At 33.0% G+C, this 16,211-nt stretch overlaps 1 protein-coding gene across 1 annotated transcript; it reads right to left on the bottom strand.

Moving 5' to 3' along the window:
* Positions 1 to 6,480: 6,480 nt before the first annotated feature.
* On the bottom strand, positions 6,481 to 13,899 carry LOC144423053 (noelin-3-like). The gene is made up of 9 exons (XM_078113233.1): positions 13,760 to 13,899; positions 12,824 to 13,507; positions 12,532 to 12,666; positions 12,015 to 12,144; positions 11,423 to 11,653; positions 10,701 to 10,846; positions 10,178 to 10,297; positions 7,356 to 7,511; positions 6,481 to 6,940 (listed from the first exon to the last, which is right to left on the bottom strand). The coding sequence occupies exons 2-9, from the start codon at positions 13,127 to 13,129 to the stop codon at positions 6,812 to 6,814; spliced, it is 1,353 nt and encodes a 450-aa protein (XP_077969359.1). The 5' UTR covers positions 13,130 to 13,507; positions 13,760 to 13,899; the 3' UTR covers positions 6,481 to 6,811.
* Between the last annotated feature and the right edge of the window lie 2,312 nt (positions 13,900 to 16,211).

The following is a 16,211-nucleotide window of genomic DNA, read 5'->3' as shown; positions in this document are numbered from 1 at the left end:
GCTCAGGGAAACATCATTATGCTGGCTCGACAACAACCTTGCAAGTCATTCGCGATATATTCATCAACAAAACATTCATGTATAAAATATACCGGAAATTAGATATTGACTAATGCAATAATTTGAATCTGATTTCATATTCAATGATTTTGTGGGTATTTCAGTGATCAAAGTAGTGCAGTATATCAATGCATTAACACAGTTCCAAATAATTCATGCTTAGTTTAATTTCCACCACGACGCGTTTGAAAAACCTGCAAGAGTTATTTATAATTTTATGGCATTAAATTAATCTATAATCTATATACGATTAAATTAATGAGACCACAGCTCTGCTCTTAACACAGTCATGAATAAGTAGCCGTTACGGTCGTATAAAGAATTAGTTTATTGGGTTTATCAAACCAGAAACCAATACACGATTGAATATATACAAATAAGACATAATAAATGAATGGTACGAATATTTGAGGTCATCTGAGTCTGTTAATACCCAATATAAGTAATACATACTCGAACAGGTTACTTCTAGTAACACGGCCCATCCCCCATATGTAAACACTATATTCACTATGTACCTATTTATACGATTTTTGAGTTAAAATTGAGATTACAGTTTAAATATTCTTTGCCAACAAATGAGATTAAAGTTTTTATTATGTATACCCTTATTTTGAAAATATGTGTCTTTAGAAAAGTTTCTACCAAACTCACACAAAATTAAACTTCACACTCCTGCAAATACCTTGTTTAATAAGTCCAATTGAATTAGTTCAAAATGTCTCTTTTGGGATTTTACAGCAGCATCATTGCGTGGCACAATCAAACATTTTTATTTCTATATATTTCCTAATTTATCACAAAATAGATGGATAGACGGGAATTTTACTTGAATCCGAGTTTTCAACCAGCAATATCAACATAACTAAACTACCAAGTTAGGACGGTGGTTGATGTAGCTGCAGTCTCAGAACCTCCATCGAAAATTAGTACACGGATTTCAACCTACCGCGAGACGCTCTCATAGTAATATTTGATGAGAACCTAACTACCGTAAAACAATCTCAAATTGATTTATATTTTATTATATCACTGAATAAATGATAAATTTTATTTATTGTTTTTATCCATGAATCTATAGAAAAAGAACGACAGCGTCGACATTAATGTACACCTTATAATGTACGCATAATACATAATTCATACATTGAGTATTTGCCAAGATTTTCAATTTGACTTGAGCGCCATGTGTGTCCAAAAATTAATGGTCCGTAATGTGTCATGTAAATATCCCTATATTGAACCATTGAAAAGACTTAACATTTGCAATAGCATTTCTTTGAATATTCTCCCCTAAAATTTTTTGTTTTTCTGTAATGAGACTTTATATTACTACTATTTATTTATTTTGTAGCCTCAATCATACATGTTCGTAGTTTTCAGGAAAGTTGTATGCAACTAACCATGAAAACCTCGTGCCGTATGCTTAAGCTTAAGACCATTGAATATTTTCGTAAATCTTGCCATAGATTTTTAGTGATTGCAGAAGTTGCTTGGCAGATCTGGATGTTCGGATTTGTCGAAGATTGTTTCTACTGACCGATAAGCTCTTCTGAATTTCATTAAGAAAAATACCCTGCCTATCCTCAACAGCTTTGTCCAATAATACACATTTCCTACATTTTGCTAGCCAAATGCGCATTCCTAATATCATTCAAAACTGATGAAAGACAGGCTGACAAAGCCTTAATATCAAATATTCAGCATTCTACACAAAGATATTTGCGCATGCCAAAACTCGCATTAGTTCAAAACGTCCATCACCATTAAAGTATATTAGAAAGCATGCACATTCCTAACTCACGCACTGAAAGTTAATAAGATCAAAATTTTATTACAGAACTTTTGGGTATGCTTGAATGTGCCTGGTAACATGGGTCCATACCTGGTACAATATGAAAACTTTTATGAATGTTATTATCTTATAGTTTTCCTTCTTAATTAACTTACTGATACAAGTATTCATATCATGACTAAATAATGGAACCAACTTCATATAATTTTTAGGACTAACTAATCAATTTTAATTTTTTTCAAGAATTATTTTTGACCCCGCGAAATTTTAATAATACATTTTACGTGATGTCAATACCATCACCCTCAATATATATATATTAAAGAATAATGTACGTCTCACCTCTTCTGGCGTGTTTCTTGAATTTATTTGTAAATGCCCCAATTTCTGGAAAACCAAAAATTTGATTGAGAGTATCCTTTGCTTCGTCTAGCGTTGATGTACGTCGCGTAGAATTGTAGGGATTTCCGAATATATCTTCTAATGGAACTTCTTGAGGGCCACCGTGTCTTGCAGAAATTTCTTTACCTATTTCAATCTTGTCATTTTCCGGAAACATATTCAACTCCTTGTATTATTATCACAAAACTAGCAAATTTTTTATTTAAAAGCTGTTTGCAAAAAATATTTTTATAGGTTAGTTTAATAATCTCAATGAAGTAAGTTTAAAAGATGAAATAACTCAAATCTATCAATAATGTTAGTACCTGAGACAGCGAGTGTGGATATCTGGTAGGAAGGTATTAAACCGAGGACAAATTCAAAATAAAAGCTAACCAACCCAGAAAGTCTAGCTAAACGTAAGCACAACATTATTAGAATCCTATTCCACGTTGCAGCATTTACTCTTTCAAGTCATCGCGTTTGACTATGATTATACCATACGTATATAACGTGAGTGCATTTTTCATTTACACCGAATATTACATTTATATATTGTGAACAATTTACCTATGTCGATATGACGTACAAATAATATAATTTTAATTTCTCATAAATACAGTTGCGTAAAAGCCGATTTAAAAATAAAAATTTTATCAACTGAAAAACACTCAAACTATTAATTGCAACGAGCCAATGACACTATGCAATAAATTATTGCCAAATTCACAATACATTATACAATTAAAATAAAATTCATTGAATCAGTCATGAACGAGTGCTACACTCATTTTTAATTTTATATTTGGTGCATTTGTACATTTATCGTATTTTTTACTCTCAACTTCAGTAACATTCATTGATCAAACATAATTTTTTTTTCGTTGTTTACTGAAAGATTTTCATCCAAATATTTGTGATCGCCAAAGAATAGATTCAACTACTCGTAAATTTTAGTGATTTTCACACATTTTTTATTACCGCATAATTAAATACAAATTTACTGCAACATATATTAAATCAGAATGAATTATTCTGTCCTATTTGTGAACCATGCTTGTCAAGTTCCGCCTTCACGTCATGTTCATACTTGATGAGTTATTAATAAAATACGCAACGGTCTGCGCATCGCATCCAACAGTTTCCACAATTTTGTTATTGAATACTTAAAAAGACTTATATAGACCATAAACTACAATTTCATAGTAAACTGTACTATAATATCCCATGGTTACGAGTTTGTTTAAATTTATTTTTGTGGCATACGTCTTATCGTCGTACAAACTTCCGAACCTATCATGATAGTGCAAATTTGATAAACGATGTAGTCAAAAATTATTGGCGCACTTCAAATACCTAATAGCGTTAACCATTTTTGGCATCGCTCTCATAAATGGTGAATCGGAAACATTTCAAAACACTGTATCCACCACATTGGTCCTATAATGCAATAAAAGTAAAGGCAATGTTAATATGAAAAATTTCCGATAATATTAAGAATAGTTTCTCCGTTAGTATCAGTATAATATTGCTTAGTACCTGGCAAAGCTGTGTAAACACTTGATGTAATTTAATATTTGTTTCATAATTTCACACTAAATTTTGAACCAGGAGACGCGAACCATCTTAACTTTTCCTTCTGGCAAACTTGCCAATGATGGAGATGTGCTATTTTAATTAAATGATACTTGTCTCCCCACAACATGAAATATGTAAAATAGCTCAGCTATATAGATGAATCATTCTTTAATATTTTATTTTATTTTTGCATTCATAGAAATATGAAATCACTCCATCTAAATATGTTCTGCTATACACCAAGTCGGGCAAACGCGCCAATAAAGTCTTACATTCAAATGTTCAAAGATCAGTACTGTACGCTTGTTGACGCATTGTCTATACGCACGGTGAAGTAAGACAAAATTATCACGAAGTATTAGCGTAACGCCATAGACTATCTACGGGGATAAGTATATTTAATCACTCTTTAAAAACGTAGCCTACATCTAAGAGATTGTACCAAGAATAAATCAGGGTAGTCGTATAACTTGGCACTTATAATTAGGGATGTGAATTGCCAGAATTCTGACAAATTGAGCAAAATATTAAATGATAATTTTCGAATAAAGTTCTGTTTTTTGTACCCATATATCATTTAGATACCCGGAATGAGAAAACTTTTTATATTTTAGCAATAAAATTACAATTAAATCATATTTATCTCGAAGCAAAGTTCCTAACACTAAAACTAAATAAATATTTAGTAACATCACTGGAGAAGTAACCTAAGGTATATCTAGCACCATTGTACTGGAACCTTTGGATTTCTATAACGCTATTATAACATGCAGGCTAAAACGAAATTGTTTTACAAGAAAGTGAAACTAAATGGAAGGAAGTTATCATAATCATTTCCTGTGTGATCTTCATCTAGATTGGATATACCAATTTGTAATGCTAAATATCCTGTTCTAGCTACTCAGGCAAATTTTTATTGCCCGACATTACCCTGCACTGCGTTGATAGAAGTAAAATTATATTTCTGTAGGCTCAACCCAGACCACATACCAAAGAAAATCAATAATAACGTGGATCTTATAGTTATCTAAATAGAAAAATATCTAATACGCCACAATTTTTTTTTCCTTGATGCCGGGATATTATTTATAATCGTTTGTTGTTGTTTATCAACTGAGTTACCTGCACCTGAACTCAAAACATCTGAACACTAAAAATGTATTCCTACCGTTTATTGATATTTTTGAAAATTTCTAAATTTTGTCTTCAATTTTCAGAGAGTATTATCCGATTTTACGCAATTATATTTATTATCCGCTCAATTTAAATTCATTTTCGGGTGAACCAAAAGAACTATAACGAAAGCAATAAAAATACCGACACTTTACAAAATAGGGGTAAATTTTACGCACAATTCATATGTAATGCACGTATACTTCCGTACTCTGTATACCGTATGGAAAATTGTACGTTTTTGTTTACAGTTAATTTTCGTGAATTGACTATTCAAAGTAACATTCTATTGTGAAACTATATGTTTGTCATCTTTGCGTTTTGATTCATGATATCAACAATTCTACATACTGATATCAAATATATCCACGGAAGACCATGCAAGCAAATGTTACAAGAGAACTAAACTGGTGAAAAAATTTAAAAGACAACATCGAAAATATAATACCTGACATATGCTGTTTTTGTTAAATTAAAATTAGCATGAAGTGAAATTTTACAACACCAAATCGCTTCTTTATACACATGAATTGATAACATTTTTAAAACAATCTGAAACGTGTTTGTCATGAAACTTTGTGTGGCTCCTCATACGCATAAATCCGAACTTGAACTCTAAGCCAATTTGCCATACCCTTTTTTAAATATTCGTACCGTATTTTACCGACCACCAGGTGCACCGCAATGAATTGCTAAGATTGGGATTCTGTCCATCCCCATATATAGGGCGGACTGGATTATGACACGCAACATTTTTGCACTACCTAATCCATACATTAGGCGCACTTGCTTATAAGCCGCACGATCGATTTCGGAGGACAAGCGGGATTTAAGTGCGCTTTATGGTCCGGTATTGTAACTTGCTGTAAATTAACTTTTGCCCTAATTGTAGGTCAGAGAGTGTAGAAGTATTAAGTAACTAATTTTGTTCGCCTACTTTACATCAAGCTGTGTAAAGAGACGGAAGTCTATAGGTAGTGGGTATATTCACTTGGCTAACACAGGCAGTCCCCGAACTCGTAATAGAACTAAAATAAGAAAAATTGGAATAAAATTATGGCCTAACCCCAACCTGGTAAACACGCTACGGGAGTACCAGAAAATCACATATTTATGGAGTTTTCAATTCGTTCAGAATTTCCAGAGAGTTTCAGTGTTTTCAATTCCGTCAATACTGTTTCCAATTCTGTATACCTTCAACTTATTTGTCACTTCTTCAAACCAATTACAAATAGTCTAGTCTAAAACTTTACTAAACGCAGGATTCTACAACAATCGAAAAATGACGATTTTTGTATCTATTTCTGATTAGAGATTCAATGCTCTTTAGACTTCACCTTTAAATAAAATCTAAAGTCGCAAACATATCAACAAATTAACTTTATGTAACCTTATGTCATTCGAGTAAAAAACGCGAGTTATATCAATCTATTGCAAAGGTTACTTTTGAAATTCACTCGTAATAATCCATGCATATAATATCTGTATATATGAATTATGTTCGATTTACTTCCCGCCGGAAATACAAATACAATAAAAGGAATTCATTTTTTAAACTTTAATAAATAATCAATTATAAAATAAATACAGTTAAAAAATAAGTCAGATCAATCAAATATTGAAAACCAACGTGGAATTATAAAGTTGGATTGGAATCAAGTAGGTTAATTCAGTCTGTCTTCAAATAATAAAAAACAAAGCTAGCATTTTTAATCAATAATAGATCATTGTTCGATGGAATATGACGTCATGATATGTTTTTGCTATACTATCAAAACATAAAATTAATGACGGCTCCTGAAACGATAAACGATATCAAATAATTTATGATAGTTGTGCTGCTAAAGTAATGTTGTATGTGACGAGATAACCTCTATCCCAGGCATAAATTTGCTCCGTTCTGAAATTATACTCCAGCATTGTATTCCACTCATATTTGTTGGAAAATGCAATCTGTAATTGAAAAAAATACTGTAGGTGTGTATCTTTTTTTTCTTTCGCAAAAATTCACGTAGATTTGAAATTTTGAATAATGATTCATGTATGTCTCTCAATTTCCTTGTTTTTTTCAAAAAGATTGGCAAGAAGATTTCATTTTTGACACTTCGAAAATTTGAATAAAAAAAGTGTGACTCTTCAACAATATCTTGACCGACATCGATTTCGGAGTTGAAAAATTGTGATTTTTGAGCCACAAATCCCATTATGACTCTTAGGATTAAGGTCGTCGCGAAATATTCCATTCGGAAAATATTCACATGTATATTTAAAATTGTTGATCAATGGCCTCCCACGTTTCCCCGTTTTCTATGATTGACTAATATTGAATAAAAACCAACATTCGACAATTAAAACCTTAAACACTTACATCTGTGCGGTTATATCGTTTCGTCCGTGTGTCGTAAACGTAGCTGAGTGAGGTGTGGTGTTCGTCGTATTTTCTGAGAACGTATAATACTCCACACACCATAAAAGCGTTGCCAGACCATCGTTTCCGCCAGTTTGTCTTCCAGGTCTTGAGAACCTGTGAATTAGAAATCAGTCGAAACTACTCACAAAAACAAGAAGATGCCTTTATGAGATAATAATAATTCCTGAGAGGAGGGGGACTGTTATAACAATTTATGTTGAGTTATTTCCATAAAAATATTAAACATTTTTGTATCCCCTCGGTTAGATGCTTCGAAATACTGTGCAGCTAGCCAGAATGGACAAGGTATTTTTTAGTCTTTTTCGCTGCTTTTCAGTGGCCTTGTCGAGTGCGAAAAGACTCTTTAATAAAAAAGCTATCAACTTTTAGATTGGTGGTTTCTTTTCAATGATTAACTATCACACAAAGAATTAAAATTTTAATTATTGATTTATATTCAACAAGTTGTCATAGTTACATTCAATTGAGACACAACTGTGTCAAGATAAAAAAAAAAAGTAAATAAATTTATTGTGAGGACTGAAAAACATACCAAAGTTTAGTTGTGGTATGAAAATTTATTAAATCTATCACGGACAGAAATTTGGCAAATAAACTCATTGGTTAATTCACAAAAAATATTAACGATTTATTGATTATCATCATTCGAATCTTTCGAAATTTTATGTTAAATTTTGGCACGAAGGTAGTCTTCAATTAGTAATGAATCGTGAAATGTCAAACAAATGAAGCACCTAAAAAATTCTATGTTGGTGATATTGTTATTGAAATATATTTTTTTTAAAAAATACTTTTTGCAATTTACAAATTAACAAAGCAGTGTACTTCTAATAGTGATTTTCTCATTTTTTACGATCTCTTGGTAATAATTATAAATATGAACGGGACAAACTAATTTAAAACATAGTATCGTAGAAATCTGTTTGCGTGTCTCAGATTCTATGGTAATCACTTCAATGTTGGATAAAGTTACGCTGTAATTACTGAATCACTCAGACATCAAAGCTATCTTATCAGGTTTCGGTAAAGATTTCAATGATTTGTAATAAAAAAAATACTACCTGGCAAAAGGATTAAAAAATTGAAGAAAAAAACAAACCAATGTTGTCTTCTAAGTGAAGATACAATGCACTATTGCAATTTACTCATAGTGTAGTATAAAATGCATACAATAGAGCAAACATTTGAAAATGTGCTTGTATTATAGCAGATAACTCACTTAATATGGTAACAAAGTGTGCCAGACTTATTGTCGTGTAAGATAATCAACATACCACAATAAATAAAAATAATTAGGTCGTCGGTCAACTGATTACAAGTTATTTTTATTTGTGAGATGTTGAATTTGTCAATATAGATGAGGCAGCGCTTAGACCGCGAATATGCTGTATACAACTCAAAACCATGACAAGTGATAAATTTCCAGTCAGACGTGAAAGTTCTTTCAGGTCTATGGATTATTGAACGCACGAAGGAAATAATTCATGCAGAGCGAAATAAATTACCGATTTGCGTGATAAGGAATATATGCAGTGGTAGGCTGTAGCCGGAACGCACCGGAACGGCGTTCCGGTTGTTGGACATTTTACTGCATTTGCGTTCCTGTTGTTGAAATATAATTGTGGTACAAAAAGTCTACTTTCTCTGGTAAACTTAATTAATAATTTATGTTTTGTTACATCATATTAGGTCTTTTACGTCACATCACGCAAACAATTAGTACAGCAGTAACGTGTAATTGATGTTTCCCCGACCTTTGACCCCATGAAAATTCATTCTATGGACCTTTCCCCGAGCATCGACTGTTTACTTCGTGACATTGGCCAATCAGCAAGATGTAAAAAGTGACGTAACAATGTTCCCTTTTCGCATCCGCCCAGACACTTTTCTCACTCAGACAGATTTTTAAGCGTGGTCGTAAACATTACCTCGTATTTGCATTTTTGAACTCTATTCGTTAGTTTTCAGTTGTGTTTCGGAAACTTAAATGTAAATCAGATAACTCAGTGATCACTCTGTCTTCCTAGGAGTTTTAATTTAATTGCAGTAATAAAAATTAGTGTAGAAATAGCTGTAATAGACTAGCCAAAATTCTTTACCGGTACTTTTAAAAAACAGATTGTTGTATGCGATGAATCATAATGATGGTTTGAAACCCCATTTTACAGGCGCCAACTCGCCAAAGCACTCTTCAAATAGCCCCAAAAATTTTGCAATGGTAAAGTATAGGAAGAATTTTCGGGGGTCAAAGGTCGGGAAAAGCTCCATACCTTTCCAATAATAAAATTCTAATGAATTGCTATGAATACTCTTATAATTTCACAAAAACATATTTCATATAATTTCTTTGCAGTTCTGTAAACGTTCGCGTCGTGTTGTGAATATATTACATTTTTGCGAATTAGGTGCGTTCCGGTTGTTACGATTTTTCCAGCTCATCACTGAATATATGTCAGAGAGATGACGCTTTATTTTTCGCGTGAAAAAGCAACAACAACCACAATTACATAAGCCACAAAATTTTTGTAACAGCGCAATTCGTTGTAGTACCGGCCTCATTTTAACGCTGGAATCACGTTTGACGATGACGTTTTACGACTCGTAAAACTGTATCAGCGGCGCCCCCATGCGACAGAAAAATTTTCGGCTCATATATAAATGTAGCTTATATGACAAGTTACATGCGTGTCCCTCACCTGAGAATCTCTAAAAAAGGTTGTAGGCAATTTATTTTATAGCTCGGTGTAGCACCCGCTTACCTCCAGAGTTTCTTGGTGAATTTTACTGAGCACAATATCGAGGGTGTTGTCATTCGTTGCATATATTACCCATATTCCGGATTCATCGGTCGAGAAATCGATGTCGGTCGATCCAGACCACTGAAAATGATGAATTTTGATAATAAAGCTGGCAGTTGTACGTATTTCTGCACTTGACTCTTATATGAATATCGGTGATTATTTAATGCTTTCATATCTATCCACACGTAAACTCGTCCAATATCTATTCAACTGAAAATGTTGAATTGAATTCTTTCAAACCCCCGATACCTTTTCTGGCAGAAAAAACCTATAATTCTACAGCATCTGTGATTGCTTGTTCTGCTGTATCAATACACATTTCACTTTCAGTAGATGGTTTGCTGGTACGTTTTTGATTAAAGATATTTGCTACATTCACCTGTGGTATTCCTAAGATACTCGGTATATTGCCTTCTATGGCAGGCGTAAAATTAATCAGTGCGTGTGCTTAACTAAAAGCAAAATATTTCAGCGTGTATACCTGATATGGTGCCACATTTCCAGAAACTGCTCCGGGTAATTTTCGTTCACGTAGAACTGATCTTGTAGCAAATTCATATCTTACCATTTTAGTTGAATTGAAAACGACAAAATATAGCGATCCATTGTAAACTACGTGACCGGTCCCTGCAAATTTCAAACAATGCTTGAAGATGTTGAATGAAGAAATAGTATCCCCTATTGAATATACATTGAATGCTTGTGCATAGCAGGAACAAAACAGCATTAATTTATCCGATGTGTACTAGGCTACTGATATTGTACCTCAATATTACAAGGTAGAAAAAAATTATCTTAATCGAATAAATCCCACAAGCGCAGATAAATCCAATTAAGTCTATATGTAATGATCAGTCAACGATGATATATATATAATATACCTATTTTATTCGAGTTTAATATCAAAATACCAAGCCGTTAGCATGTGAGATAAGTCAGAACAAAACAGGCGCAATTGTTGGTTTTGGTGTTCCATAGTGTTCGGCGGTGAAAAAGGCTGGCCAATTACTTGCCAAATTAATTAACTATCATCACTGTTTTTTGATGGAGTAAAATTCAATTCTATTGGCAAAATGGTAGGATAAAACGATTTTTTAAGCCCAACATGTACACGATTCAATTTAAAAACAAGCCATTAAACAGTCCGACAACTTTTCTTTGACTAAAAATTGTGTCACACACTTGAAAAAAACAACCCAATACCTGCCCATTCGTAGGGTACTTTATATGTAATTCGTGATCTCTTAAATGACATTTCATGTACATTTGCATATTCTTCCACAACGTTGTTCTCATAAAAATGTGGTAATAACCATACGTAAGTGTCCCGAATTCCATCAGGAGACGGAATTGGGTCTTGCAGAAATGCTCCGAACATTTTTTTCGCCTGTCCCCTTGTAACTGGCTCTTTGACAGAACTTATGAATCCACAGCCTATTAAAAATGACCAAAAAAATGATTAATCTGCGAAAAAAAATTGAATCAAACGGTTTTTAAATCAAATTATTCAAGCATACGCCAAAATTGTTTTTCAAATTCTCTTAGGTTAATAATTTTTATAGTGAGTGTTTTATTTCGTCTAGCTAGAATAAAGATCTAGGAATATATAATTCGTAGTATAAACCCAATACAAATATCTGTACCGTCTCTTTGAAGGTTTGCAAGCTATGCAATTGTAAGTTTACCCAGTAAATGCACCAGAGGGTTATTGAATCTTGAAATGAATCTCCGATTAGTTTTAGTGCATCATGAACATGTAATACTACACAATGTTAACACCAAATTTGCCCTTTACCTTTCGTGAATCTTGTGTTTTCTACCGGCTTGAAAACGTCAGGCATCATGTGATTTGTTACGTCATCTTGCATGGAGTATGGTGAGTTGTTTAGTGATGTTATTGATTGGCGCAGTAATCGAGTCTTCAGCTGGTTAGTACAGATAAACAAAATCCCGATTATTCAAAACAACATAAGTGTGAGACTTTAGTGTGGATATTAGGTTCGGTGCAAAATTTTTACAAAACGTCATTTATATTTACAAAAGAGCGTGTTGCAAGTTAGTGGGAGGTGCCAAAGATGAATCCATACATTGAGAAACCGAGGGTGTTCGGAAAAGACTAATCTTCCGGGTTTTGCCTGTTAAACCGTTCCGAATATTTATAATTTTTCGGTATATTGCACACACCAGAAAAAACATTTTCATCATTTTATATTGGAGTTAATTTGAAAGTAGTGGATAGAGACAAACATATATGATTCTAACGTGATTCTACCTACTTATTGCATAGCACACAGCCCAATAAATACTTCTACCTTGTTGTTTGATAATTCGAGAGCGATCACACGTGGAGCTGATGTATTTTTTGCAGTTTTAAGTCTAACCCGATTGACTCGATTAATATCATTTGGTAAAAGCTTGATTCCCATGTATTCTGCCAATTCAGTGATCTAAAAATATAAATTTATTGTAATTATCACCCATTCTAGAAGACTACATACACAGTCATCTAAGCAAAATATAACATTATTGCCTACGACAAAAGTACTGTATTGAAATAGCCAAGTAAATCATAATTACACATTCAAAAAATCTGTTGTGACTCACTTTTTCTTCCAGGTTTTCGCCATCTTTTTCCTCGATACCTTTGATTCGCAATGTATTGCTTTTAGTATATTCTGTTAGATCTTTCAATTTTGCATAATTATCTTTCAAGCTTTCTAAAACTTCAGATTCCGATTCTGCTGCAAATCTTAGTTCTCCTTCAAGTTGTCTGTTCGAACGTTCCAGGACCTCAACATCTCTTGTTATTGAAGCAAATTGATTCGCTAGTTGGTGACGGCGAGTAGTAAAGTAAGCAGCAAGGACAAAATTTGCCAATAAGGCCAAGAGCAGTTGCAAACGACTTCTCATTAAAATGTTATAAATATATATATATAATGTCAATGTCTACGTTCTGTTTTCCAATACAGACTATTAAAAATGTTGATAAATTACTTTTGTTGCTATTTATATTGATCCATGCAGCAAGTCCAGAACGGGTGCAGCATCCGGAAAATTTGCACCTGCTTACTTTTGTGCCGACATTTGCACCTATATATTTTAGCACCCGCATATAGATTGCACCCGATGAATCCATGTAAATTTGCACCCATGGACATTTGCACCCACGTACATTTGCGGTGTAAGTGGTAAACATTCAAAATTAAATAAGATTTAACGCACCACGTTGAAATCCGCGATACCAGATGACGCATTTTACGATCTTCAAATTGGTTAGGCTTTCGGGACCTGGGTTAAAAAGAGTGTCAAAATATGGATTGAATTTTACAAAATCAGTCTCCAAATTGCCCCAAAAAACTTTGAATTTCTTAGTTGATTTTACGACTTCACTCTTTTAATCGTTTTACCAAGTCAAACTGACCTATCAGATATGTATTTTAACATAATGTTAACATGATGTCTGTATATATACGGTACTTATAATATCAACGCTGGTTCTCTGGCTCACCAACTACTTTTACGTTGTAGAACTCAACATACCGTTCGAGTTTATTTTGAGTTAGGCACTCTACTTTAGACTTCGTGTCGGTTCTGATCTATAGATTTCAAATGCATCTGCTGCCTATAAAATATAACCGTTCTTAAAATTGAAGAATACTTAGAATAACGATGTTTCGAACAACTAATTATTACTTTTTTTCGTAGCTAGCGACGCATGGAACTGATATTACTATTGTTATTTTCTGCAATATAACCTATTTATACTGAAATCTAACCTAAGCTAGGATTTAAAATAAATTCATATCGTGTCTGAATGAATATATAGGACACAAGCTTGCATCGCGTTATAGCCTTAGGCGCTAACAATACGACGTTAGTTATTTTGATGTGACAATTGCTACAACCGATTTTCGTTCCAGCATAGGAGTAGTGCGTGTACTAAATGGTTAAGAATTTGAAAACAAACAAAAAAAGAGAGCGGTGCTCAAATATATGGATATGAAGGCCAAAACGAAGTAGTACATGTATGTAATCTGCCACACAGTAGACTACAAGTACGGCAGTCTAATGCGAAAGCGGAACCTCCACAAGGTGCTCGATTTATGATGACGTCATCGCACATAAAAACGAATCGAATTTTGAAATAAATCGCCTTCTAGCAAAGAATTCAATCCTTAACCACGGAAAATTTCAAAGCAATTGATCCACTACTTAATGGGAAATATTCCGATAATATATAGTTTCTCCGTTGGTATCAGTATATTATTGTTTAGTACCTGGCAAAGCTGTGTAAACACTTAATGTAATTTAATATTTGTTTCATAATTTCACACTAAATTTTGAACCAGGAGACGCGACCCATCTTACAACTTTTCCTTTTGGCAATCTTGCCAATGATGAAGATGTGCTATTTTAAATGATACTTGTCTCCCCACAACATGAAATATGTAAAATAGCTCAGCTATATAGATGAATCATTCTTTAATTTTTTTTTTTTTTGCATTCATAGAAATATGAAATCACTCCATCTAAATATGTTCTGCTATACACCAAGTCGGGCAAACGCGCCAATAAAGTCTTACATTCAAATGTTAAAGATCAGTACTGTACGCTTGTTGACGCATTGTCTATACGCACGGTGAAGTAAGACAGAATTATCACGAAGTATTAGCGTAACGCCATAGACTATCTACGGGGATAAGTATATTTAATCACTCTTTAAAAACGTAGCCTACATCTAAGAGATTGTACCAAGAATGAATCAGGGTAGTCGTATAACTTGGCACTTATAATTAGGGATGTGAATTGCCAGAATTCTGACAGATTGAGCAAAATATTAAATGATAATTTTTGAATAAAGTTCTGTTTTTTGTACCCATATATCATTTAGATACCCGGAATAAAAAAACTTTTTATATTTTAGCAATAAAATTACAATTAAATCATATTTATTTCGAAGCAAAGTTCCTAACACTAAAACTAAATAAATATTTAGTAACATCACTGGAGAAGTAACCTAAGGTATATCTACCACCATTGCACTGGAACCTTTGGATTTCTATTACGCTATTATAACATGCAGGCTAAAACGAAATTGTTTAACAAGAAAGGGAAACTGAATGGAAGGAAGTTATTATAATCATTTCCTGTGTGATCTTCATCAAGATTGGATATACCAATTTGTAATGCTAAATATCCTGTTCTAGCTTCTCAGGCAAATTTTTATTGCCCAACATTACCCCGCACTGCGTTGATAGAGGTAAAATTATATTTCTGTAGGCTCAACCCAGACCACATACCAAAGCAAATCAATAATAACGCGGATCATATAGTTATCTAATTAGAAAAATATCTAATACGCCACAATTTTTTTTTCTTGATGCCGAGATATTATTTATAATCGTTTGTTGTTGTTTATCAACTGAGTTACCTGCACCTGAACTCAAAACATCTGAACACTAAAAATGTATTTCTACCGTTTATTGATATTTTAGAAAATTTCTAAATTTTATCTTCAATTTTCAGAGAGTATTATCCGATTTTACGCAATTATATTTATTATCCGCTCAATTTAAATTCATTTTCGGGTGAACCAAAAGAACTATAACGAAAGCTATAAAAATACCGACACTTTACAAAATAGGGATAAATTTTACGCACAATTTATATGTAATGCACGTATACTATCGTACTCTGTATACCGTATGGAAAATTGTACGTTTTTGTTTACAGTTAATTTTCGTGAATTGACTATTCAAAGTAACATTCTATTGTGAAACTATATGTTTGTCATCGTTGCGTTTTGATTCATGATATTAACAATTCTACATACTGATATCAAATATATCCACGGAAGACCATGCAAGCAAATGTTACAAGACAACTATACTGGTGAAAAAATTTAAAAGACAACATCGAAAATATAATACCTGACATATTCTGTTTTTGTTAAATTGAAATTAGCATGAAGTGAAATTTTACAACACCAAAT

This window comes from Styela clava, chromosome 5 (genome assembly GCF_964204865.1).
Source record: "Styela clava chromosome 5, kaStyClav1.hap1.2, whole genome shotgun sequence".
Lineage (NCBI taxonomy): Eukaryota > Metazoa > Chordata > Ascidiacea > Stolidobranchia > Styelidae > Styela > Styela clava.
This window is presented reverse-complemented; position numbering and strand designations above follow the sequence as displayed.

What these genes read in the sequence shown, in the direction of transcription:
- LOC144423053 (XM_078113233.1), bottom strand. Translation starts at nt 13,129, where the DNA reads ATGAGAAGTCGTTTGCAACTGCTCTTGGCCTTATTGGCAAATTTTGTC. An exon ending in AAACACAAGATTCACGAAAG is followed by an intron (nt 11,654 to 12,014) that starts GTAAAGGGCAAA and finishes CATTTTTAATAG; the next exon opens with GCTGTGGATTCATAAGTTCT. An exon ending in TTCACCAAGAAACTCTGGAG is followed by an intron (nt 7,512 to 10,177) that starts GTAAGCGGGTGC and finishes TCTAATTCACAG; the next exon opens with GTTCTCAAGACCTGGAAGAC.